The 27,779-nt window shown below is 31.3% G+C and overlaps 1 protein-coding gene and 1 pseudogene across 2 annotated transcripts; both read left to right on the top strand.

The window, feature by feature from the left end:
* Nucleotides 1–926: 926 nt before the first annotated feature.
* Nucleotides 927–6,672, top strand: LOC114728800 (protein S-acyltransferase 11-like; annotated as a pseudogene).
* Nucleotides 6,673–10,781: 4,109 nt separating this feature from the next.
* On the top strand, nt 10,782–13,762 carry LOC114728802 (protein jagged-1-like). 2 transcript variants are annotated; one of them, XM_028915751.1, is made up of 6 exons: nt 10,782–11,074; nt 11,368–11,520; nt 12,429–12,509; nt 12,599–12,724; nt 12,854–12,946; nt 13,377–13,762. In XM_028915751.1, the coding sequence occupies exons 1-6, from the start codon at nt 10,966–10,968 to the stop codon at nt 13,415–13,417; spliced, it is 603 nt and encodes a 200-aa protein (XP_028771584.1). In that variant the 5' UTR covers nt 10,782–10,965; the 3' UTR covers nt 13,418–13,762. The 2 variants fall into 2 exon arrangements, with proteins under 2 accessions (XP_028771584.1, XP_028771583.1); XM_028915750.1 differs by having other exon boundaries at nt 10,784–11,074; nt 13,373–13,762.
* Nucleotides 13,763–27,779: the final 14,017 nt, after the last annotated feature.

The raw sequence follows: 27,779 nt of genomic DNA, 5'->3' as shown, positions 1-27,779 counted from the left end.
AGACTACTTAATGAGTTTGACTTGTTTTTCACCAGTGGCCAAACTAGAATTTTCGATGTCTTATTCATAGTGGAAATAATCGTGAAGGCTGTGAGTTGGATGGACTTTTCTGTCCATTGCGATACGTGATTTTTCTCTTGGTACTATGGGAGATTCAGGTCAATGCAAGATTCTGCAGGATCGGCCACCAGTCAACGGTCAGAATGACCAGAAAAAAAAAAAAAAAAAAGGAAGGTTAAAGACACTCCTCAGGCTGTCATGGTCCGTGGATGACCAAATGAGAAAAAGAAAACCATTCTTAAGGTACCCATAGTTTTCTTTATTTCTTTTTTTTTTTTAATTTTTGAGACGTTCATGAGCAAAGCCCAAACCATATGGATTGGAATATAAGATGAGTTAACCATTTTTACATATTTTGGTATTTATTTTTCTCAACCCAACCTGCAATTTGAATTCATAACTTTGTAAGTTATAAACTGATTTCTTATCACCTAGATCAATTTTTGTTGACTCTCATTTTATTATGCTTATCCACATTTTCAAGACTTTGTATTTTCCTCTTTTTTTTGGCATTCTTTTCATGGATAAATCCTGTAATCAATAATCAAAATATTCCTCCGGTCCTACATAATAAGGGCCTTACATTTAGAACCGGAGGAGTATCTATTAAAACATTTATGAACTTTTTAAAAAATATTATTTATAAATTATCAACAATACAGTTTATATCCCAATGATAGAGAAAAGTGGATTTTGCACCGAAAACACCGAAGAGTACGCGGGCCTGATTAACATATGGACCAACAAGGCCAGGTCTGGGCTCGGCGTTGCGACCCAACCCAACAGAGGAGGCCCAATATGGCCGGCTTTGAGTTTTCCTTCTCATTCGCTTGTCTTTCCTTCGCGTCCACTCTCTCTCCGTCCCCTTCACCCATTTCCAGGTTTCTCTCTCCGTAGTCCATTTCCAGAGGTCAAACAACAAACAATTGCTCCTAGTTTTTCCTTGCCGATTGGCGAATTGGCAGGAAAGCATTGAGCCAACTAATCAACACAGAAACACTCAGAAGAAAAAAGAAAAAAGAAATACAAGCAAATAGCATTCTGATTTAGACACATAGAAATAAAGGGAGGAGAAAATGGTGGAAGGGACCTCCAACGATGACTTATTGAGGACGCCGGAAGCCATTAGATCCTCCGAGGCAAGCGTCTTTATTCGCTCACTGAAAATTTTGTTCTATATTCGATTTCCTCCATATATGATATTTCCTGCTTGCATTATCCAGCTCTGATTCGCATGTTCTCGCAGTGTAATGCGCCTGTCATCCCTGTGTTTGCTTTTATTTAAGTGTTTATAGAATTTCTTCTGGGGAATGGGTATCCTTTGGTTGCCGTTATAAATTTTTCGAATTTAGTGTGTTTATGTGGGGTTTTTGGAATTTTTTGTATCCAAGTAATAAACTTGGGTTTTGAAATTAGTTCAGTGCCATGGTACAACCCAAAGCAATTGTATTCATTTTTACTTTTTTTTCTCAAGGAAACAGAAAGCTGATATTCACATGCTTTTCGGTAGGAATGCTACATTTTAACGGGTAGAATAGTACATGTAAAATTGCAGTTGGACATTTGTGCCTGTGCAGGTACGCGGTTAAAGCATGTTAAATTTACAGTGGAAACGAAGTCAAATGAAGATAGCTAGAAAATTCAGAATAAATAGAATTTTTTTTATTCTTAGAGATAAAGGATAAACGAAGTTTATATAACTTTCTGTGTTATATTATAAATAAAGTTACAATGGCTTCTTACATGACAAAATTCCTAGTAGCCACCACAGTGACATGGCTTTCTCTTTCATGTTTATCAGTGAACTTAAAAACTGGGACTTCACTATCTAGGTAAGGACAGTTCTGTTTTAGTTACTCAACAAGGAGAATGGATTGTGAATAGAGCTAAATCTGCTGAGAAGTTGTCTCTTGAGATTTCATCATGATTGCTTTTAGACATTGAGTTTTTGCTTAGTGGTTTGTGCATTATTGTTGGGAAGGAAAAGAAGATTTTTCCCCCCACAATGCATGCTTTGTTTATGAACTTTCACTTCCTATTTCTTCAAAATAAAAAAGGGGGAAAATAATATAGTTTTGGATGCTTGTGTAGTTTGTTTTGTGCCCACTATGATTCAGTCTTTTATAGTACATAGATAACTTCATGTATGTTATTGCTTGCTATTTTTTACAGTTTGAAAATTTTGTAGCTTCCTTGGTTGCTCATATAAAAGTCAAATTTAGGAGCAATATGTGACTGCGGTTACGGACAATTACGAGACAACTTGCTGGGGATGTGGACTGCGCCTACTACTTCCATCTTGTACATCTGTTTTCAAATGTGCCTGGTGTGGGGCCATAACAAATCAAAACAAACAAAAACATGAAAACAAGTGCTTTAAATGGAGACGACTTCGTGATCGATGTGTTGTTCCTATTGTCATCTTGTTTATGCTCTTTGTGATATGTAAGCCACTATTGATGCTGGTGCAGTTTTTCTTTTACTTTCTGTTATCTGTTGTCATGTTTGATCAGAATTCTTATTCATCCAATCATCCTTGGTTCCGCCCAAAATTCATCGCAACCCCCCAAAATATTTTTTTGTTCTTATTGCTCATACACATTTGTTCTTGACAACTTGTTATTAAATTTTTGTCCAGTTGAATGATTTTTCCTTTCCTTTCAGAAGTTATATTGAGAAAATTAAGATGGGTGTTGGTTCCTTGTTAGAGATCAATTAATGCTGCAAGGATAATTATATTAAAGAGCAAATTGTTCTGACCAAATTGTTGATGGACCAATAGTAGTGGGTGAACAAATGCGCCACCTCGATAGGAAACTATTAACTTCCTGCAGTTCCTAGTCAGTCTACTGGATGGAAATTGTTATAAAAGATGATTTATTATGACTAGCCATGATTTAGTTTGCTTCTTTTAATTTCATTAGGTTGAATGTGTCTAAAAGTACTTGTTGAAAAGGGGATGTTTTGAAGGTACAGGAGAAGATCAAATGCATTTGCAAAAGAAAAGTACTCTGCTAGATGTATCTTACCTAATTCATAATGGGTATGGGATATGTCTTACTTTAAGTATTAAAATAACTAGATAGTGGGCTTTATGCTCACGCAGAGTGTACTAGTGTGAGGTGAGTCGTTCATGACTTATGAATAATGAGCTTCCTGTAGATTTTACATTGTGTATTGGTATATGAATTATGATATCATAAGTATGTGGGTTAAATGGTCCAAATTGTGTCAACGAAGCATATCCGTAGTATTGCTAATTATATAAAGTGATATACTCTGTACCACAACACATCATGAATTAGGTAACTTTGATTAAGATTTGGCTCGGAGATTGGTGAGTACGCCATTATTCTCTTGTTTAAACCAATTCTGATGCCACCCTTGCATTTGACCACTTTGTTCTCGGTGGCTAAACTTATCTGTGTGTCTCCTGGTGGAATGTCTGACTATGGATGCTTAAGTATACTAGCTTATCGGCATTATTGTTGTATTAGATACATCTGTCAGGATGCAATAATAACTTAAAAGATAGGATGTTCCTTACTTATATTCATATGGCAATCTCATGGTCCACTCCACAATGTGTCTGATGTTCTTGAGTAATATGCTTTTCTGTTATCCACTCTAGATGGAGATAAGTATTTTATATTAACAAAATGAATACTTTCAACACTTGCTCTCAAAAATGAACTGTTGAGAGAACTATTCTGTACTTATTATAACGTTCTTTTGTTTTCTGATGCAGTTGGAGGAGTGTGGGCAGTTATCCCTTTCTCCTTACATTCAGTCTTTCTGGGATTACTCACTGCATTATAACAGCAATCTTGTCCATATCCACGATTTCCTTTTTCAGCCTGGCGGCATTTAAGTGTGCAGGCACACCCCCAAATATATTGTGGGGAAGCTACCCTACTGTTGGGAAAGGGGACCTTGAAAACTACACTTTCTGTCACTACTGCTCAAAACCAAAGGCACCTGGAACTCATCATTGCCGTTCTTGTGAAAAGTGTATTCTGGACATGGATCATCACTGTCCCTTTGTAAGTTTTCATCATTTCTTGAATGTTGAAATTTCATAATCTGTGGCACATTCCCTGAAATCTTCTGGACAATGATATACACCATGTGTGGCATCTTTGACCATACAACTTTTGACCTATTAATATATTGTTTAGTTTAACCTGTCAAATAGATTATTAGAATTAAATGTTACTTCAGTTGGAATTTTGTTGTATACTGGAAGCCTTCTGTATAATCTTGAGTTATATCTGTTCTTCTATTTTTTTCCCCCCTCAGTTTGTTGGGCCTATCTTTCAATGATGAAAACATATGATACACCAACTGCCTTTGTAAGAAATGAATGAAATCTTATGTAAAAACAAATGAATGATTACATAACATGTAGCAGTGACTTTGGCATCTTCGTGTTGTCACCTTTGGTAGGCATTTGCAGTGACAAAGGGGAAGTGTGCAAGCAATAGACTTGGGGTTCTATTATGAGTTTGGAGTTTTGAATACGGGAAGGATAACTGTTATTGGAGTATTTACCTGCTGAATTTAGGACTCAGCAGAACAAGGATTTTGTGAGTACTAAGGTGTGAATTAAGGGAGTCGAAGACATTCGAGAACTAGTGGTTTTGATAAGCAAGAATATGGTTTTGTCAGAGTCCTGATTTCAGAAAGCAAAGAGAATGATTTTGGGGTGTTTTATTGCTAGGTAAACGGTACTTATATTAGAGAAGAATAAGAAGAAAAGAATTGGTTCACAAGAATTCAACAGAAACCTCATTTAATCAGCTATCAAATTTCAGCTCCCAATCTTTCTGTTAATGATCTTCCAATAAAGGATTTTGCAAAGCTCTAAACTTCCATACACAACAGCCTCAAGTTCTCTAGACTTCCAAATACTATTTGCATGCTCTTTTCTGGAATGACATCTTTTCCATCATAACAAACTTGAATTTTTGTAAATTTTGAAATACTTAGGGGGTGTTTGGCAAAACCAAAACCTAGGTTTCAGAATCACTTTTTCGCAAAACGAGGTAATCTCCTCCACATATTTACTTCGTAATCCGTAAAAGCACTTCTGAAACCATGGTTTGGTTTCTATCCAAACATCCCCTTAAAGACAATCACGAGAATTGCTTTTTGTTTTATTTGCTAGAAATAGTGTTTCTTTATGTAGTGTATGTCAACAAAGGGTAATTTTTCGCTCATTTCAGTTAACAGACAGCTATTGTCCAGGCTGACATTTTGGGATAAAAATTAAAAGGGCTGATTCTAGTAATATAAAGAAGTAAGGAAAGGTGGGAATAGTTCTGCTTCTATCCACAATTGAAGGGGTGAGAACTATTCTTGATGGACTACTTCCAGATCGTGGTGGGATTTGTTGCCCGATTGTAGTGTGTGTAGGCGACCTTTTTAACTCAGTGAAGCATGCTCATGCGACAGTTTCTCACATGCCACTAATTAGTGTGTATACGTGTGTATTCAAAGAGAAAGCCAAATCAGCATTTTAATATGTTTAATGTACCCCACCCTTTAATTTGTATAATGAAATGTACTAAAATAGAGATATTAAATTGTATTATTCAAATGTACAATGAAGAACATTAGAAAAGAATTTTAATAATGTAATCTTGGTGGGGCTTCATGTCTATAACTATCTTTTTTCTTGATTGTTCTCCTGGATATGGAATCAGTCGTGTCCAAACTGTGCTCTCGCTGAAAGTATAATATTTTTTTCTGGCATGTCCATAAGCTTGTTGGATGCATTTGTTACCAACATGTCGTGTAAGTGTTGTTCTGCGTGTCCCACACAGCTGAAGATAGTTCTGTACTTGTATGAAAAATGGTGTTTGATTGCCATTGCCTGTCAACTCTGACGAAGTGGATGCTTTTGGTATTCATTCTATTATCAATAACACCATGGCTAGGCTGCAAATTTTCTTTATGAGGAGGAATCTGAAAGCTTTATTGGTAATTGGTTTTGTAACCTTTCGCAGATTGGGAACTGTGTTGGCGCAGCTAATCACCGTGACTTCATTGCCTTCCTTATTTCGGCTGTGGTCAGTACCCTATATGTTTCAATCATGTCTGCATATGCAAGCTTTCTCATATGGCCATCTGTGAAATACTCCTCCCTTGGGGGCCTCAAAGGGATTACTAGAAGAGATATGGTTTGGAGAGCCATGAATGAAATTATTTCTGCTCTCCTCAGATCTGTTCTGCTTCTACCCACAAGGGGACTTGTTCTTGTCTATCTGTTTTTTTCGAGCTTTTCCGTGCAAATAGGACTGAGTGTTCTTCTGTGGCAGCAACTTTCTTACGTATATGAGGGGAAAACTTATTTGAGCCACCTCAGTTCACAGGCAGATAAATCGGAAGGGAAGAAAGATTGTCAAAATTTTGTTAGATTCTTTGGTTTCCCCTATTATATAGCAAGATTTTTGCCAAACTTTCGTATGGGTAGGAAAAAGCACACAAAGTGAAACTGGCACAATTATGTAATTTTATAAAAGGCTGGTTGTCATTCTTGTGAGAGTGCATTTCACAGTATTCTATTTTTTGTTTATAAATCTATGTCAGATTGCCACTGTATGATTGAAATCATTGTCGGAAATATGTGCTCGCTTGTTGCCTCTCTTAAATTCCAAATTTAATTATGTAAATAATGATAGTATTACTCATAGCATATTATTTGTTTTTTATAGCATTTTTGGCTAATGAATGAAATGATTCATTCATCTTACTCCCTCGTGTTGTATCTTGGTCTTTTTGTTATGAAATATAGATATAGTAATTATATATTGGTCAACGTGCCATTTTGACTTCACTCCGTGATGATTACATTTTGCCCGGGAAAATTCATATTGTTAATAGAAAATTAGAAATAAAGCTTATTTTCTCTACTGTTCTTATTATAAGACACTTTTTAGGAAGTAGTTTTAGTATTTTTCACAAAAGTCCTTTGATAGTTTCAATGAACATTAAATATTTTTTTCATATATGTCTACATTTAATAAGAGTAATGAGAATTAGTATAAATTAATACTTCCTCCGTTCTTTATTATAAGAGACGAATAACCGAATTATATTGATTAAAAAAGCAGTTAAAATTAGTTAATAACAATTAATATGTAAAAAATATAATTTCTTTTCCAAAAATGCCCTTATTAATAAGAAGAGAGAGTATGAGAGAGAACAATTAAATTATTGAAAGAAAGAGAAGGGGAATGGAGAGAGAGTGTGAGTTGGAGACAATAAATATGGATAAAATAGGAAATCAACACAAAAAAGTAGAGATAACTTTTAAGTGTCTCTTATATATAAGAACATGCCATAAGCATCAAATGTCTCTTATAATAAGGAACGAAAGGAGTATAATGTTAGAGTTTAATGTAGTTAATAAAGATAATGTTGCAAATTATTTGAATTTTATAATAAATTTAATATTTTTAACTGTTTTTATTGATAAGTGTGAATTAATTGCTAGTTTTTTTTTTTGGCTACATATGAAGATTCTTCAAACATATACTCCCATTGGTTCTTTTTATAAAATCTTTATAACTAAATTGTACAATTTAAAAAAATAGTTAAAATTAGTTTAAAAGAGTAAATATGTAAAAATTGAACCTTGTTTTTCCTATTTAATAGAGAAGCAAATAAGAGAGAAAAATATTGATGATGAGATACAGGATGAAAAAGAATGTAGTATGACAAAAGATGATGAGAGATGATAAAAAATTAATTAGGAATAAAATTTATAAAAACATATTTAATGTTCAGACACTGCTAATCTTATCAAACCAAATTTAAATTTTGCGATATGGTACGGAGGGAGTATCTATTTAGAAATGATTAAAAAATTAAGGCTTTTAAATACCTCCGTGTTTGATTGGCCAATACTAATAACAATCAAAACCTCCGTTATGGTGTTATGTTTTCAACGGGTGTAATGTCGCATTTATTAAGTTAACCATTAATGCAGAGTTGAAAAATATTTCTCCAAAAATTAATTTGATGTTGATTGTTAGGAAAAAAAATGACAATGTTTGCTAATTGACTTCATTGTAACACAGTTCCTAAAATTAACTTGATACAACTTTGTCCCCACTTATGCAATTGAATCACAATCATAGGAACTAAAAGATTAATTGTCTCTTTAAAAATTATTATGTATTGTTGCTCAAAAAATTTTATAGTGCCCATAGTTCTGTTGGAAATACTTTCAAGATAAAAAACACGTTAACCATAATTCAATAATAAAATTATATTTTAAAATTGACTTTAAAAAACTATAATTAAAAAATAAAAAATATGATATCAAATTTTCAGTCCCAAGAAAAACATCAAATTAAACGAGCCTAGGTCTATCACTATTTTTTTTTTGGCTAAAACATAGGTATCCTCCTGTTGGAAGCAATCTTATTAAGACACTGTCAGGCATTAAATGTGAACATCTCTTTTAACAAGGATTCGAATCTTGATTCACGGTGTTATGGAAGACTAGTCCCTTCCCCCTGTTGGTTATCAGTATTCATTATCAGTCATCAGGCCACGTAAACCAGTTTCGGCCCATCATTTTGTAAGGTGGATCCAAAAGATTTATAATAATAATAATTATAACAATAATAATACTGAAATTTTCAAAAAATGAAATAATAAATCTTAAGTTGAAATAACACACTACGCGTTCTAAAACAATAGTTAATGTCCTCACAAGGGCAGTAATAAACCTTATGTGTTTTCGTTTATGTATAGTGACTTGATATTTTAATATAAATTTGACTTAATATCCTTTTATTGTTTTGTTAGTGTAAACTCTACAGAGTTCAAAATGTCAAAATAATGTAAAATTAAGTATATTGATAATATTTTAAAAATGTAATAGCAGGATATATAAATTGCAAATATCTATAATTTTTTTGCCAATGAAATGAAAATCTACTCACTCCACTCTTAAATACAGGAATTTAATAACTAATTTACAAAGACCATGAAAATTAGTTAAGTTATTTATTTATAAAAAAATATGTGACCATTTTTGTAGAATACTGTTTTTAATTATTTGTATTTGAAATTACCCGAATAAAAAGACCCTAATATGTATAACAGAATGTAAGAAAAAAAATTATAAATTCAAAAGATAAAATAACTGAAATGTTCCATTTAACACTAAAATAAACCCATTTGTTAGGAGACTGAAGGGAGTATTATATTGACCTGGATTTGATATTATGTACTACATCCGGTCCTTATTATAAGATCCCGTTTGACTTTTTATTGGTCCTAATTATAAAACCCCAATCCATTTTGTCTCTTATATTTATGCATTTTTTTCAAAATAATCCTTCTAATAATGATAGTTCTAGCCAATATACTTAATTAGCAAGAATATTTTAGGAATGACAACACTTATTTATTACAAATAACTAACTTAACTTACTTCCTTAATCTCCTCAAATAAGTTAACTGGGTCTTATAATTAGGACCGGAGGTAGTATTATCTTTGATCCTTGATATAAAAGCTAATTTAATATTTAATTTGATTTTAAATATAAGATTTTAATCTACTTTATTTCTTATATTTATTTATTTTTTTAAAGTAGTCCTTGTAATAGTTTCATTTATTAAATGTTTCATAGTTCAAACTAATACACTTAATTATCAAATATATTCTAAGAAAAATAACACTTATCTATTATAAATAATTAATTTAATTAAATTTTTTAAAATTAATTAATTAAGTCTTATATTGGAGAGGGAAAGCAATATAAAAAAATAGAACCAAAGAAAAAGTTACGACAAATTTATAAATTTAAAAAAAAAAAGTTCATCCAAAACAACATCATGAAATATCACAAAATGTCAAATTGAGTGGGCAATGAAAATTAAAGCCGGAGAGAATGACAGTTGAATCAAGTCTCTGAATCTAGCAGGCTCCGTCGGATATAGGGCGATTATCGAATGGGAATAATGCAGAAACTGAAATGCTTCCAATTGACTTTTCAACAAGTTTGGTTTCAAAAGCCCATGAAGTCATGTGAAGTGTCGTTATTGTGTCACTGACGTCGAGAGAAAAGAAAAAAGGATAATGGTGATTATGGTGAGATGTGGCTAAAAATGGAGATTATGGATTTCTACCCTAATCCTCGTTCGTCAGGTTCATTAACTCAGGTAGGGGCGGCGCCCAAGATCATTCCCTCTTGCCTAACGACTTTCTGATATATACAAAGGAAAACAGCGTCCCACTATGGGAATCTGCACTTCGTGTTTCATGGGATGGGACTCTACGTGTTCGACAAAATAACGCAATCAACCGTGTTTGTCAACGTTCACACATGGGATACATACTGTCCAAGAAAAACTTTCCACATGGGATGGATAATCGGGTAGGCATAGGACCGCCCTCGGTTGGATCCAGCGGCTAATATTGGCTGGCTGGCCGGTGGCAAGTAAGGTGATGATCAAACTCTATCTTACTTCTTTATGACAATTCATGGGGTTGATTTGAATATTAATTACAATCAAATTATTTATTGGTTTGGAATCGGGCTAAAAAAGGAACTGAGCCTGAAATAGTAAAGAGAGGCAGAAGAGTAATGTGTTGGAGTAACTTTTAAGATCAAACTTGGTAGTTTAATTCTGTTATTACGTGGGTGAGCATGACTGGTCAGATCAAATTGGTTCAGATTGCGGTCAAGACTCCAACTTCCAACGACCGCACTGTGCCCATTACCCTTTTTCTTGCTGAGCCGCGCTTCACCATAATTTCGGATTCATTGATTCCTTGATTCTCAGAGTCCCCTTTTTTTTGAAACTTCCCGCAAGTCAATTTAAATAGTACTTTTTAAATATTCCCAATCTTAAACATCTTTTCTCCTTTGGTGTGAGTTAGAGATGGCCTTTGCAATTCCAAGTGTCGTTGCTTCTCTGTTATTTCTTCTTCTTCTACAACCTCTGACTGCTTCCAATGATTTCTTGCCTCCTCTGTTCTCTCCCATAGCCGGTTTGTGACTCTTTCCCTCACTGTCTTTCTCTCTTGTTGTTTCATTGTCTATCTTTTGAATCTTGATTTATATGATCTGTTTTTATGGACTTTCTTATTGGAATTCTCTGTCGATTTTAATTTCTGGGTTTGAGATTTCTCGACTTTTTACCCTGTTGAGTTATTTTCTTGTCTCTCATTTCATATGATATATAACTTAATCTGAAGAATCTTCTCATTTCATATGATATACAACTTAATCTGAAGAATCTTCTCATTCTGTTCCGTTCTAAACGTGAATTGATGATTATCAGAGGATATTTGCAAAGAAGTTCGATGTGGAAAAGGTACTTGCAAGTCTTCTGGCAATAGCTCTCTTTACGAATGCGAGTGTGATCCAGGTTGGAAACAAACTCGTATTTCTGACCACGACAAGTTAACGTTTCTTCCTTGCATAGTTCCCAATTGTAAGAATCCTCTCACCCTTTAATAAATGTTTGTGCGGACTATTATTTTGTAGTCACACTGCTTCTGCTGAAAAAATACTGTTTGTTACTTATGCATAATGTATTGTGTTTATTTTGGCTGCATGTGTTCAAAAAGGTCAAGGTATTTGGTAAAGTTTGTGAAACTGTCTAAATCACACAAAACTTGAAGCAATTGACTTTCAACCAAGGAAGGTGGCAAGACAAATGGTTTGAAATTGCGTAGATAAAATTCATTTCTTGCTTGTGACTCAGAGACTGCTTTCACATGCTAGGGAGCCTGTGAAAGTATAAATGTGTGATATTTTGATTGAGATATTGAAGTAGGATCTAAGCATAAGATTCTAAACGTGAGGCGTTCTAAATTTGAAGTAATTTGGATTAGGATTCATTTGATTCCTAAGACAGTCTGGTCCCACATAAAATCATAAACAGGAACTCTGCAGCTATGTGACACTTCACCCAAGCTTTGCCTTTGAATACATGCAGTTCGCTTAGAGCATGAAGTCTAATCAATTAATTGTAGTACACTGCCTAAACGGATTTCCGATAATTAACGATTTCAGGCCAATGAGATTGCAAATTGCTCATGGATCTCTTAGAGCAGAGAACTAAATTTTATGGCAAAATATTAGAAATGTGTGTTTCATTTGTTTTTTGGTAAACTAGCTGGTGCTGCCCAGACCTGCTAATAAAGGAAGAGAATGGTGTTGATATTGCAGCTCCAGATGATATTTATGTGCGAGTTCAAATTAACGTCCAATGAAAAATTAACGTGTGAACTTTGATTGATTGTGATATAGTTCTTGAATGTGCTTGATTGATAATCTTTCGGTGGAGTTTTGTTTGTTTTCTGGGTTGCCGACATATTTGTATGATTTGCTTTGTAGGTAGTCTTGAACACTCATGCTCCAACGCACCTTCCCCTGCTCAAGAGAAAGCAAAAAATGCTTCCGGGTCAATATTGGATGGTACTTGAGAGCTGGAGCTCATGGATCTCACTTTTCTGTTTCATTTTATGTTTTCGTAGTATAAAAATTTTCTTCATATGATTATGTAGTTTGCCATTGGGTTGATTGTGGAGGCGGGTCATGCAACAAGACATCAATGTTCTCCTACAGCTGTGTCTGCGATGCTGGCTTTTACAATCTTCTCAATATGACCGCCTTCCCTTGCTTCAAAGAATGTAAGATTACAAATATGCAATAGTCTGCTTAGCATATGAGCTCGAGATTTATGATTGAATTAAAGGGAAAACTTTCTTCCCTTGGCTCACGTTTTGCCCTACATAAGATAGTTGAAATTTGGTTTGAAGGTTCTCTTGGCATGGATTGCAAGGATCTAGGAATATCATTAAAAAACTCATCGAGTGCTCCACCACCAGCATTGCAGGACAGCAGTAACAACGGTAAGGATCAAATTTGAACAACTGGGTCTGCATTTAAGTTTTCATAGAAGTTTTCCTAAATGCAGATTGTGTTCTATTCTTTTATACATAAAGATTATATGCTCTTTTTCTGTTTCTCTTTTTGCTGCTGAACTATGATAGGCAAAACTTAACTAGGTAAATCAGAAATTTGATGTTTCTTGATTTTCATGACAGATGTGTGGTGCGTTTATCATTTTGAAAGCAGTTAGCTGACGTATCTTGTAGATTTTAATCCGCTAATGCTTTTGTTCCTTCTAATATTAACCCTAACAAGATTGAAGTTTGCAAAACTATCATTGCAAACTGTTCTGGAAACTATTATAACATGCTGCAATTTCCTTCCGGACATTATGCACATGGAAGTTTCATATATTCTTTTGTTCCTTTTTCCTTGCTGTTCATCAGCTAGCTCGACTCTACAAGGAAGCTTCTTTTGGATGTTCGCGCTGATTCTGTACATGGCTAAGATTCAGCTTCTATAGGACTTTGGCTTATAGCTTTAGGAGAATGTCTGATTCTGTCATTTGTTTTGGTGTGAGCCTTGGATATTTTTGTAAAAAGGATCTTATAAAATTACTTTAGGGTGAAGTTAGAAAGAGATATTATGAGGGGAGAAATTGGCCTCATGCCTGTTAAGATACACGTGTGCAGAGGTGGCATGGGGCAATTTATTTTGATCTCTCTTTAACTTTACTTCCTTAAAGTACCTTAAGGATCTGAATTCGGATGTTTAGTTAGATAAATAACGCGGCGGCGATTATATGCTCTGCCGCAACTCTGTGCTTTGGCATGTTTTTCCCCTTCTTTTTTCATTTTCTTTGTAATAATTAGTTTAGATGAAACGTATTAGTGCTGTTATTTTCCATAGTCGCATAGCAGTATATAATTGATGCTATAATTTAAATCTAGATTTATGAAAAAGCAATAGATCATTATAGGTGATATAATTTAAATGAGGCTATCTATGAGGCCGGCACGCAAAGTAGGGTTAGAAATTAGAGCTAATCTATTATTTTGAGCCTTTCCATCATCATACACTTCTCAGGAACCTACTTAGATTATGTAACATCATGAAATTTTACGGGAAGAAGGGAGAGAGAAGAAAACCCTTTAGTTTAGCCGACGTGTCAGATTTATAAAAGGTGTAGTTAACTATAGATTTATCTTTATATGTATTTTAGTATATCGTTATATATATATATATATATATATTAATCTTCTCGAATCAAATTCTAACCTAACCTGGTCTTTCTTAACATTAACTCTACTAAGAAAAAGGAGAGAACTCAAGCAAAAATTCTAATAGACCACTAATCTAAACATTCCTCTGACTCTTTCCACTAATCTAAAATTGTTAAATCAAGCTAATGATTTGTTACGTGAGCAGATAGCAACAACCATTTCATTTGACATACATATTTTTTATTATGAATTTTTTAAATTAGCCGAAGCAAAAAATAGAACATAGAATAAAAGAAAAGTATTATCACTTACAATTGGGTTAATATAATATTTGATCTCTCAACTTTATCTTCATTTTGGTTTGGAAAAACCATATCATAAGTACCTCTACTTTCTTTCAATTTTTAATTTGGTACCTATGTGTTTTTTCCTCTTGATTAAACATTTTATTTTATTTTATTTTAGCAACATTAGCTCTTATAACTTTGTTCTATTGGCATTTTTAGTCTCTATATAAAGATTAATGATGTTAATTGAGCAAAATTAAAGATTTAGTTAAGAACAAAAAACGCATAAGTACCAAATTGAAAATTTACAAAAAATACAGGTACCTCCAATATGGTTTTCCCTTTTGGTTTTAATCTCTCAAGTATAAAACAATTATTCAAATAAAATAAGCGTCGGGATTGATCTTTGATCCATACATCTGCACAAAAACCTAAACGAGTACGGAAATTCCCCTTAAATGGGGGTGATGAAGCTTGGGTCCGAACAGTTAAGCCCACACACGAAAACATAATGATAAAAAGACGGAAAAATAAAAAGCCCAGATAGGAATTTATAGTAAAAGCTTTACGACTAAAAACAAAATAGCCCAGAACATCTGGGCCTCTTATTCACTAACCAATGGGCTGCTTACCGGCCAGGTATCATTATATACCGTTTTATTTTTAGTTTTGAAAATCAGCATAATACCGTATACAATTTCTTTGGATAAGCATTGTGACTAATTTGTAATTTCGTTTTATTTCTAATATAATTTGCCTTTAATTCCCAAGATAGCTCTAGATTTTGGGAAATTTTATTTTCTTATAAGATAGCTCAAGACTCTACTCGAAATTCACAGTACATTGTGTGTAAGAAATTATTTTAATAAGTTTTAATCAATCCTTTCAAAAAATTTGAATAATCTTAATCATTAATTAATACTACCTTCGGTCCTAAATATAAGAGTTAGTTAACTAATTTGATTAGATTAAAAAAATAAGTTGAGTTAGTTATTCATAATAAATAGGTGTTGTCTTTCCTAAAATATCTTTGCTAATCAAGTATATTAGTTAAAACTATCATGATTAGAAGGACTATCTTGGAAAAAATAGATAAATATAAGAGACAAAGTGAATTGGAGTCTTATATTTAGGATCAAAATAAAAGTTAAATAAGGTTTTATATTAAGGACCGGGGGTAGTATTAATTTCGTAAAATCCTCAGTTTGATTTGAATAGTAATCATAATATAAAATCTGCGTTTTATAGATTTATCTGATACTAGTATTTGGTGGCAAAACGAGGCTAATGCTAGTGCTTAACATTATTATGTTAAATTTTAATTCATAATAGTTCTTTGACTAAAATCCACCTAATGATGAAATAAACAGTATCTTGGCCCAGGAAAAAAGAGTATTGAGAAAACATCCCATCTTTTTATTTATTTATATATATATATATTGTTAAGTTTAGGAATTTGAGAGAAATAAGAAGAAAGATAGAAGACAAATATATTATTCATGATAGAACACATGCTTATATAATCATTGTAACCCACTTGGATTAACACTATTCATCCCTTACATAAGAATGATGAACAAATTCCATAACCTATGAGGATTCTTGAGGTAGGAGACCCAAGTTAACCTCTCCTTTTTATGGTGAAAATTACATTATCTGACACTCTTAGCCTATATACTAAGACCCGATTTATAGAGTCTAACTCAATTATCTAATAATATTTTTACCCTCTCTTAATATATATACACACACAATTTATTCAACCAAATAAAGTGAGTACAAAATTAAAAAAAAAAAAAAACTAGCCCATTAAAACTGGACAATTTGAACAAGTCCAGTTACACCAAATTAAATGAAAAGCATGTCATTTGACGCAACCCATTGAATGGTGAAATAAACCATATTGTAGCTTGAAAAAGTTTCTTATAAGCCTCATTAAGAGAACTAAAGATAAAAATGTAACAAAAAAATTTATATTTAGAGATCAAATTTTTATACTTACAGTATATTCAACAATACATGTTCACAAATACATTGAAGTCCCATCTAGCCATTAAACATTTCAATTAAAAAAAAAAAACAGTAAACATGGAGGAAGGACAGGCTAGTTGGTTGGAATTATTAGGGCTATGAATGCGTTTGGTGGCCTTAAAACCACTGCTTATGGATTGAGACTTGTTTTATTCATTTCATGTCTTCTCTCCAAATTTTGGTCCCTTCTTTCACATCGTACCTCTCCCTTTCCCTCTCTTCCGGATTCTATTGTCTCCCCCTCTCTCCTTTGTATCTCACATTTTCATTTCACTAAAAAATATTACTCATTTAATTATTCATTAAATTTTCTATTAGAAAAATCATACTCTTCTTATGTTAAATATAAAATCGTAATTATTTTTTGTCCTAAATTAATTTATTTAATTTATAAATTCACATAAATCTCATATTATATATGAATATTTTAAAAAAATTAGGTAACATTGTTAAAATTAAGTAATTTACTTAATTTTAGTAATCTGCCTAATTCATTTAAGAATAGGAGAAGTAATAGCACATCATTATCATGGTCATTATTATCGTTACATTTCAAAATAGTGATCTAGCAAATATTAGATATCTAAATTTGTTTATGAAAAAAGTTTATCCTTTTTCATCAAGCATACTAAACACTAGTAGCTAACAAGGACAATGCCAATAGTCTTTTCTCCTAACATAATTACATAAAGGAAAAGAGGAGGGAAAGAAAATGGAGATAGCATTTGCAGGGCGAAGAGCAGCAAGTGAATAAATGGGAAGATGTTATAAATAGAAAACTGATTGAAATGAATCAATCTATCATTAATAATAAGAGGCTTTGAAAAGTGACTTCTGGTGAGATATCCTGCTCTCCCTGCAAACGCCTCCACCAGAGGGCACATCTAGGATCGTAGATATGTCATCTATGTAGGCTATCAAACAAAAAATATATATTATTTTATTCAAAATACAAAAATATTTAATACTACTCCTCGTATCCTTAATATATGACCTATTTAACTAATTTGATTAGATTAAAAAAGTTAGATAAGTTAGTTAATTATAAAAAAAATATAATACGTTTTTCTTAAAATACCATAATCATCTTTCTTAATATCCTTCCTCTCTTATTTACTTGATTATAGTTGAGAGAGTATCCATATGAGTAATTTTAAAAAATTGATAAATATAAAAAACAAGTCTTATATTTAGAACCAAAATTAACTTAATAATTAGTTCCTATATTAAGAATTGGAGGAGTACTATTTTAATATAAAAATTAAATAACTAATTTATAAATATTAAAAAATTAATTAAATTAATTATTTGTAATAAATGTATATTGTCTTTCTTAAAATATTATTATTAATTATATATATTATAATAAAAACTTTTTAATATATACAATTATTATGATGACTACTTAGAGAGAAAAAATGAATATAAAAGATAAGGTGAATTAAAATATTATATATAGGACCAAATTAAATACTTCTTCTAATCCTAAATATAATATCTATTTTATAGAATTTTATAGTTTTATAGTTTATAAAATGGATTTTATATTTAGGACTAGAAAAGTATCTAATTATTCCTTATATTTAAAACTAAAATAGTAATTATACAAAAAGATTTATCTACATCAATGACATGAATTGCACGATAATATCTTGTTTATCAACAACCAAATCCTTGAATATATTATTAATGAAAAGTTCCAGTTAAATAATTTTATTAAGTTTTCTTTTAAGAAAATTTCATACTATCTTATGTATTTTCTGAAGATTGAGTTGCATTGACTTAAATTCGGAGGACTTAAATGTAATCAAACTAAAATTACGTAGATTAAATAATTAAAATTCTAACAAATAATAATAAATACCATAATGTGAGATATTTTCGTGAACATGCCCCATGCTGCCACTTCTTAAGCCAAGGTGGTGAGAGCCACAAAACACTCCACTCTGCTTCCTTTAATGTACGGCGCCGCCTCTGTCGGCGGCGGACGCCCCACCTACCACTTCGTGTGTGTATGGCTCACTCCCCGCTCCCCCTTCCCTAAGCATATTCTTTTTTCTAACAACTTCCATGCCCATGTTCTTCCCCTTCTTTTTTCCGGTCAGAATAATCTTCGCTTTTATTTCTTAATTATCATACGCAATTATTACTGTATCAATCGTCAATTCATATCTCATCATACACACAAAAAGAGGTTATTTTTCGAATTTCGTATATAGAACGTAAAACGGGTCTACTAAAATTTTTAAAAAAGAAAAATTGACTAATAGTACAGAAATTGTCTTGTGTCATAAGTAGTAAATACCATATCAAACTTCGCCGGCTTCTTTTATGATATCATATAAGACAATCAATTCTGAAAAAATTCCTGAAAATCTCTAAATACTTTTTAGGTCTCCAGAAATCTTAGAGTAAAAAATTAAAATTATAAAATTACATATTTATCCTCACCGAATAACAACATGCACAACTACAGTCATAACTTATGCAGCAGCCAATCACAACCTATATTTAAGCTATTCACAATATGCACAGAAGCCAATCACAACCCACACTCAATTGAATGATAATATGCACAGCTACGGTCACAACCTACATAGCAACTACTCATAACATTTTCATCAGTGAGGACAAGTAGAGGTAATTTCACAATTTCAATTTGTTTGCTCCGACATCCCTAGAGATTTAGGAAGCATTTAGGGATTTCAAGAGACTTTTTCAGAATTAATTGTCTTCTGTAGGACCTATGTGTAATTTTCCATTCTTTTATTAGTCATGTTGTATTTTAATTATTTATCATAAAGATAGGTTTATTTAGAATAATCATTTGTATTTTAAAAATGTTATTGTGTAAGAGATAAATACATAAAAAAATTATCTTAACTTATATAAATATATTTATGATAAGTAGTATCAAACAAGCACGGACTATTAGTTGAACTTAGAAAGAGTCACTATAAATCTTAATAATAAGTAAATAATTAAAATCTGTCATTATTTCTTGCGGTTGCTCAATTATTATGAAATTTTTTTATAAATATATATATATTTTTTTTTTTTGAGACCTTAGCGCAACCGTCTCTTGAATTGTAACCGAGGCCTAAGTAAACTTCTTTTTAGGATATATGCCAATTTTTGTTGGCCTGCTTTTCTATGCATGTCTTTTCATCTTTTACTATTTCTTCACGTATTCTGACAAGATTTAAATATTATAAAAATGAGTACAAACTTTGATAAATCACCTTGCATCGGAAAATGATACCTAGCCCTAGGAGGCTACCGAATCTCACCCAATTTGTTAAATAATTGAAAATATAAGATTTTCCAAATTTTAGAATCCGAGATTATGACTCTGTTTGGGTGCTCCAAAACCGTGGTTTCAAAAGCATTTTTCCGTAAAACGAAATAATCTCCTCCACATATTTACTTCGTAATCCGTAAAAGCACTTCTGAAACCATGGTTTGGTTTTTATCCAAACACTTCCTATATTTATAGAATACTCAACTAAACTAAGAAAAAGAAGTCACTAGCGTGAATTTAAAATTTAAAAAAAACCATCATCACTAATTTTGAAAGCCAAGTGTTATCTTCAAATCTTTGGCTTATATAACTCACCCTTTTTAGTTTTTTTTTACCAAATATAGTTATACATTTTAATTGTAAAGCACATTTATATTTTATGAATGATATTTCTTTTTTTTTTTAAGTAAAGTATATGAAAAAAGAAGCACAGCGCAACAGGATAGTACTACTGGACTAGACATGATTTCTGATGGGTTACATTTTTTTGTGATTTATATAATAAAAAATTAAGATAAATCTCCATTTGAAAATTTTATTGGAGAATGCTCCTGGGAATTTTGTGAAAAATTGAAGTTCTCCTGGACAATTAAATATGCTCATAAAATGATTATAATGTCGTCAACAAAAATAGATCGCACATAAAGAAGCTTAATTACATTTAAAAAATGAAGATTGTTTGCACGTGTAAAAGTTCATTTGCACATAGCATATTTTGAATAGAATAAAAAATAGGTTGCATGTAAGGAAATTTAGTTGCACTTAAAAGAAAGAAGATTTGCACATATAGAATTTTAGTTGCACATATTATATTTTGAATATAATAGGAGATATATTATATGAAAACGAACTCAATTGCACTAAGTGAAAAATATTTTACACATATGAAAATTCAGTTGCACAAGGAAATATACATTGCATTCAAAAAAACTTAGTTGCACTGGACGGAAAATTCTTTACATGTATGGAAGTTTAGTTGCACAACTTCTCTTGTGCGCGCAATATATCTTAACTTCTTTTATACAACTAAACTTCCATACATGCAAAATATTTTTCTTTAAGTGCAATTAAGTTCCCTAAGGGTGTGTTTGGCCCAAAAGAAGAGATGGGAGGGGAGAGATTTTAAGAGGGAATGGAGATGAAAGGAAGGGAAGGGATTTTAATATTATCTTATTTGGATTAATACGAGTGGAGGGAAGAGGAGGAATTTTAATGTTAGCTTATTTGGTTTAGGCCCCGTTTGGGTGACACCCCAAACCATGGTTTGGGTGATAAGTCACCCAAACACCCACTGGTTTTGGACAAACCATGGTTTTGGCTCCAAAACCATGATTTTGAAAAAAGCAAAAAAATTTTGCTTTTGGAGAAAAAAGGGAGAGTGTGAGAGCCTATAGGATATGTATCTTGTTATTTTTTTATAAAACATATTTTTTTATAAACATATTTAATCTTATATTTTAAATATATATACATATTAATTATTTATTAATTATATTATCTTATGTATTATTAATTATGTTAATAAAAAATATATTATTAACAATTTTATTCCTTCAAATTAAAATATATCATAAAATCTATTTTTCTGTAATTATCATATTAACTTATGTCTTTTTTTTAGTAATTTGTATATATAAAAAGTGCTTCTGATAACAACTATCCAAACACTCTCACTTCTCAAATCACTTTTTCATAACATTTATTCTTTCCAAATCTATTCTTCCCAGAATCTATTCTCCAGAATCACTTTTCCAAACCACGGTTTGGATGAAACCAAACACACCCTTAGAAAGAGAAGGGATGTAAAATATTTTGTATGGATAATTTTACCCTTATATAATTTAAGTTCATTTTTACAAACTTTATAAAATAATTAATAAAATATAATTAAATAATATTTAATATATGAGGGAAGAGAATTCATAAATATACCAAATCACATGAGATTATTAGAAAATAATATAGGTATATAGTCAACACAAACCAAAATATTATCATTTCCCTCTAAATTCTTCCAATTTTAAGAGGGAGGCTTATGAGGGGAGGGGAGGGAAAATGTTAAAAAAAAGTTTCCTCTCCTCCTAAAATTTTTATCTTGTCAAACAAAAGAAAATGGTTAAAATTCTTCCTTCTCCCTCTTCTCTCCTCCAAATCATTCATGCCAAACAGACCATTATGGACTATGTGTCTCATCTCATTCAAAATATGTTATGTGCAACTGAATTTATATATATGTGAAGCATCTTTTTTCAAGTGTAATTGAAATTTTTGTGTGTGCAATCTATCTTTATTAAGGGCATTATGATCATTCATCTTTCACAAAATTTCAGGGATCATTTCCCAATAAATTTTTGAAATAGAGATTTATTCCTAATTATCCTTAATAATATATCTGGTAATAAATTTTAGATTTTATACAGTACTCCCTCCGTTCCTTATTATAAGAGACGAATAACTGAATTACGTTGATCAAAAAAAAGTTAAAATTAGTTAAGAACAATTAATGTGTAAAAAGTATAATTTTTTTTCCAAAAATATCCTCATTAATAAGGAGAGAGAGCATGAAAGAGAACAATAGTAAATTCTTAAAAGAAAGAGAAGTGGGAAAGAGAGAGAGTGTGAGTTGGAGACAATAAATATGGGTAAAATAGGAAATCAACACAAAAAAGTAGAGACAACTTTTAAGTGTCTCTTATATTTAGGAACATGTTATAAGCATCAAATGTCTCTTATAATAAGAAACGGAGGGAGTAATTAATAGATGAAAAAGAGAAGGAGGGCTCAAGTCAAGTGGAAGCGGATGAGCCAAAGGAGAAAAATAGAAAGAGATAAGATGGAAGAGAGAGGGCCAATGGCAGTGAGTGGGGACTCTGATACATCATTGAAGGAAGGGACCGCCTTCTCTTAATTCATGGTTGGTCCACTTCGTACCCTACTCAGTACTCTGTCTTTGAATCTCTGTCTCCTTTCCTTTACCAATTCCAAAATTTATAAAGCTAATATTCTCCAATCAAATTTAGTTATTATTAAATTTAATTCAAAATATTTTTATATGATTTTTTTAGAGAAAATTGGTAAAAGTTACCTAGTTGAAAATTTTATTAGTTAAAAAATTTAAATTTGAACATGTGTAACTATCTTCAGCGCATACAACTGTTCTTCAATCCACACGTCCTTAGTCATGTACAAATAATTTGCGTTTTGACAATTATTACATATAATTGAAGAAAAATTGTACAGAGCTGAAAAAAAATCACACTCACAGAAGCTGATTGCACTCGTCAAATTTAGATCCTTTTAACTAATAAAATTTTTAAATAAGACTGTTTTACCAAGTTCTTTATTTTTCTATCCTAATTTAAATACTCCTTAAAGCTATGTTTCCTTTAGACACAGACATGCAGAGAAGCAAGTCAACGGGGAACCGAAAATTCCATCCAAATATGACGAGTAGTATTAGTACCAAGACAATTAATTGTTGACAAATGCTAGTTGATTATAGCCTGAAGATTATGAGTTCAATTCCAATACTTTCAGCCTATTAAAAATCTCCTAAGGCTTTAAGATTGAAGTTGCCAAGTCTTCTATACAAAGTGCATACATGAGATATTGGGGGGGGGGGGGAGCTTGCTCTTTTATAATTTGAAAAAATAAATCATATATAAAGTCTCTAATTTTGGACCACATAAAGATAACTTTTATAATTTTTTAATTTTTAAACTTAACAATAAACCCCTTTAAATTGTTACATTTATACAGGTAACTCCATTTGTGATTAGCTTTGCACATTACATACCCGCACGCATAACTTAAAGTTTATACGGTACTTATATCTATATCAATTAAAGTTTGAGAGATTACATGCACCCAAAATTAAATGTTAAGAGGGTATATAATTGGTAGTTGGAGATTACATGCACACATTTGAAAACTTATGAATGTTTTTTATTAAATTTTAAATGTTAATAACATTATATGGGCATGATTTATAGTTTAAAGGAGTGTTTGTGTAAGTAGGATATTAAAAAGAAATGCTCATGAGTAGACCCTTCTAATTCAAAGATAAGAAATTAAAACTTTGAAATTGTAGGTGTTTAAATTTCAGAAAATGACCAAAAAGAAAGTTAAAAATTACTAAATCAAGTTTGATAACAATATGTTATTTAGTATTGACAATATTAATTTTGCAATTAAAAATAATTTTTTATTAACATCTTTTATTTGATATTTACAAATTTTCAACTTTTTTTTTATCATTTTTCCTTTAAATTTTGGCAAATTTTTAGAAAAGTAAAAGTGAATGCGCATTCAAATTTGTATAAGAATTTTTTTCCATAAAAAATTAATTTTGGGGCATCTGGGGCTTCCCTGCGAATAACTGCACTTTCCATTCCGAGACTGAGGCTTCGTCCACTACCACTCTGCTTGTCCCGCCCTTTCCGTATTTCCTTCCTCCTTACCAACCGTACTTTGTTTTCCCCTATTCCTTCCTGTGGGCCCCACCTCGTTCTCTCTTCAGTTTTTTAACCTGATCTCAGGAAAGGGCAAAATAATAATAATGACACCTAGCAGTACGAGTGAATATTGTCTGAATTTGAAATTTATAAAATTGACAACACAAAACTTTAAAAATTAAATACTCCTTCTAGTTCTTATTATAAGACCCTTTCTAGAAGAAATTTTTTATCTCTTTCTATAAGATCTTATGATAGTTTCAACAAACATTAAATATTTTTTCATATGTATCCATATTTAATAAAGATAACGAGACAACAGAAATTAATGTGATATTAAAATTTAATGTAGTTGATAAGGGTGATATTATTGATCCTTTTTATATGACCCTATAATAGTTTCAATAAACATTAAATATTTTTCATATATACCCATATTTAACAAGGGTAGTGAGAGAGTAGAAATTAACATGATGTTAGAATATAGTGCAGTTGATAAAGATGATATTACTGGAAATCTTTGGAATTTTGGGACAAATTTAATGCATTTAACTATTTTTATTGATACGTATGGATTAATTAACAGTCTGTTATGATAAAGATTAAAGTGATGAGTAGTACTACTTCCGGTCCTAATTATAAGAGCTAGTTAACTAATTTAAGGCGATTAAGGAAATAAGTTAAATTAGTTATTTGTAATAAATAGGTATTATTTTTTCTAAAATATCCTTGCTAATCAAGTATATTGGCTAGAATTACAATTGTTAGAATGACTACGTTGGAAAAAAATGCATAAATATGAAAGACAAAGTAGATTGAGATTTTATATTTAGAACTAAAATAAAAGTCAAATAAGGTCTTATATTAAGGATTGGAAGTAGTATTATGATTAAGATTGTGCATTATGTTATTGTTAGTGATACCCATTCACTATAAATGAAAATACAGTGTGTCATTTGTCTACACATACAATGACCATATATAACCTAATGGCATCCAACCTTTCCTACAGATGGGATGCTGCGAGTTTAATTCTACTTATAATTTTAAGTCGTTAGTGTCTACCTCTTAAATTAAAATGAAAAAAATATCAACATTCTAAAAGACATCGCATAATAAGCTTAAGCTGTAACCTAAAAGGATAAAAGTCCTACCACTCATCCCAACCTAAGTTAATATATGGGTGCTACTACTACCTCTGATCTTAATTATAAGATATTTTTATAGTTTACAAATGATATTTTATAATTAGGATCATATGCAGTATTTATTGCTTGCAAACAACGGGGTATGCTTGTTATAAACATGATGTGTCATATGGATATTGAAATTGATTGAGAAGATGTAGAATGCACTTAATCTTGTCTACGATGTGTCTGTGTCCCATGTTCCCACTAATAATGTAATGCTATGGTGATAGAAAAATAAGCCAAGTGGTGGGATGGATGGATGTTAAAGTCAAATGAAGTCGCCCACGCAGTATACTAAATTGGTAGCATTATAATATAATGGCCATCACTTGCATTGCATGGTGGTGTTAATCAAATATTCCACTGAATTCCTTCCTTGAACTTTTATATATATAGACACACACACAACCACACAACAGCAATACATGTTACATATACCTATCAATTAATTTTGCAATCAAAGGTGTAACGTACTAATTTTCATTTTTAGAACATATTAGGGATCTAATCTAACTAATAACAATTAAGGATGAGTTCGGATAAGGAAAGTGTAATTTATGTATAGAAATCAAGTAAAATTAGGAAAAATAGCCTAGGACTATATATAGGGGCATGTAGGAATTGTTTGGATTAACACCGGTAAAAGTAACTTTTATCCCAAAGCTTAAATTAGAGTAAATTCAATTTGACATAAATTTATTTGAATGCTATGTTAATATGTCAATTTTAAAATGTTCAAATTTGAACTTTTGGACAAAAAAAATCAATATAATTGTTGCGAAAAGCATAGTAAATACTCCTCTTGTCCTATTTATAAACGAAAGAGAAGATATTTTTTGTTCTAATTATAGGACACCGAGAAAAAAATTTTGTTTATATGTACAATTTTATCCACTATTTATTATTATGTTAATTTTGTTTATATGAGGTATAATCTATATTAAATAGGGATAAAGTTAAAAAATTGTTGAATTTTAAATAAGAATTAATAAGTTTAAGATTTTTCTTGGTCTGCGTGAAACATGTTGGAAGTAATTTATAAATAAGAGGAGAAGAGTATCACTTTTTTATTCAATTACTTCTCTAGTTCTTAATATAAGACCTATTTAATTAATTTGATTAGATTAAAAAATTTAGGTAAATTAGTTAATTATAAAACATATGACATTTTTTTTTAAAATACTATAATTATCTTTCTTAATATCCTCCCTCCCTTATCAATAAAGATAATTTAAAAAAAACTGATCAATAATTAGGTCATATATTAAATATAAGATGACAATCATTTTTTTTTGTTCTAATTAACTTATGAGGCTTTATGGATTATCATGCCAGTGGACTCATGGAAGGAGGGAGGCGCTTTGAACTGGTTTGGGGTCCAAAGGCGTCAGAGAATTCATTATCCGATGCTGGATGTTAGAACCACATGGACGACTAGCGCCGGATGTGGATGATTTTTAGTGTTTTTTTTTTTTGGTTAAAACTGCTTAATATAAACATTTATAAACATGTTTACGTAAACTAAACTTACTTCACATTCCGTAAATTATTATTTAAATATCTAAACAGACATTTAAGTGGCTCTGGTTAGACGAAAGAGTCCCAAAAATGGATTTTGGGGGAAGCAATGAGCTCTTACAGGTGTTTTTACTTCATTCCTTGTTCAAGTACGAGTTTTGTTGGCATGTCTCGATCAACATGCACTGTCCGATCACACACACACAGACACACACGTTCTCAAATTTAATTTGCTACTGTGGCATTACACCGTAAAAACTTGATTATTATTATTAGCATTGTACATGCACACGGTGAAGAACATTGAGATGTACGTGACACCCAGTACATGCCATGAAAAGGAAAAGCCAAGAATTAATAATGGGAAGTTATCATTGCTGGATGAAAAGCTAGCAGGTAAATAAACAAACCATTGATGCTGGTCAAAAATAAATAAATAAACCATTGATGATGATATATGAATCCTTGTAAAAATTACTCATCCAATCCTAAATGTAACACTTATTTAGTATTATAATTTATATTATAAAATGGATTTTATATTAAAAACCAGATGAATGTATATATATATCATCACATACACCGCCATCTCTCAAAACTAAAGAGCTCATATACATCATACTACCTACCTCTGGTTCTTAATGTAAAAATTAGTTTGATATTTAATTTGACCTAAATATGAAATCGCAATCCATTTTATTTCTCATATTTATTTATTTTTTCTAAAATAGTTTTTTTAGTAGTTGTAAATATTAAATATTTCATCAAATTGTAGTTATTACTAATTCTCATAATTAATAATAGTATTTTAAGAAAAATAACACATATTTATTATAAATAACTAACTTA

The sequence above is a fragment of the Neltuma alba genome, unplaced genomic scaffold (genome assembly GCF_004799145.2).
Source record: "Neltuma alba isolate B1F8T4 unplaced genomic scaffold, ASM479914v2 tig00012575_pilon, whole genome shotgun sequence".
Taxonomy (NCBI): Eukaryota; Viridiplantae; Streptophyta; class Magnoliopsida; order Fabales; family Fabaceae; genus Neltuma; species Neltuma alba.
The sequence above is the reverse complement of the archived record's forward strand: the minus strand, read 5'-3'. Positions and strand labels throughout refer to the sequence as shown.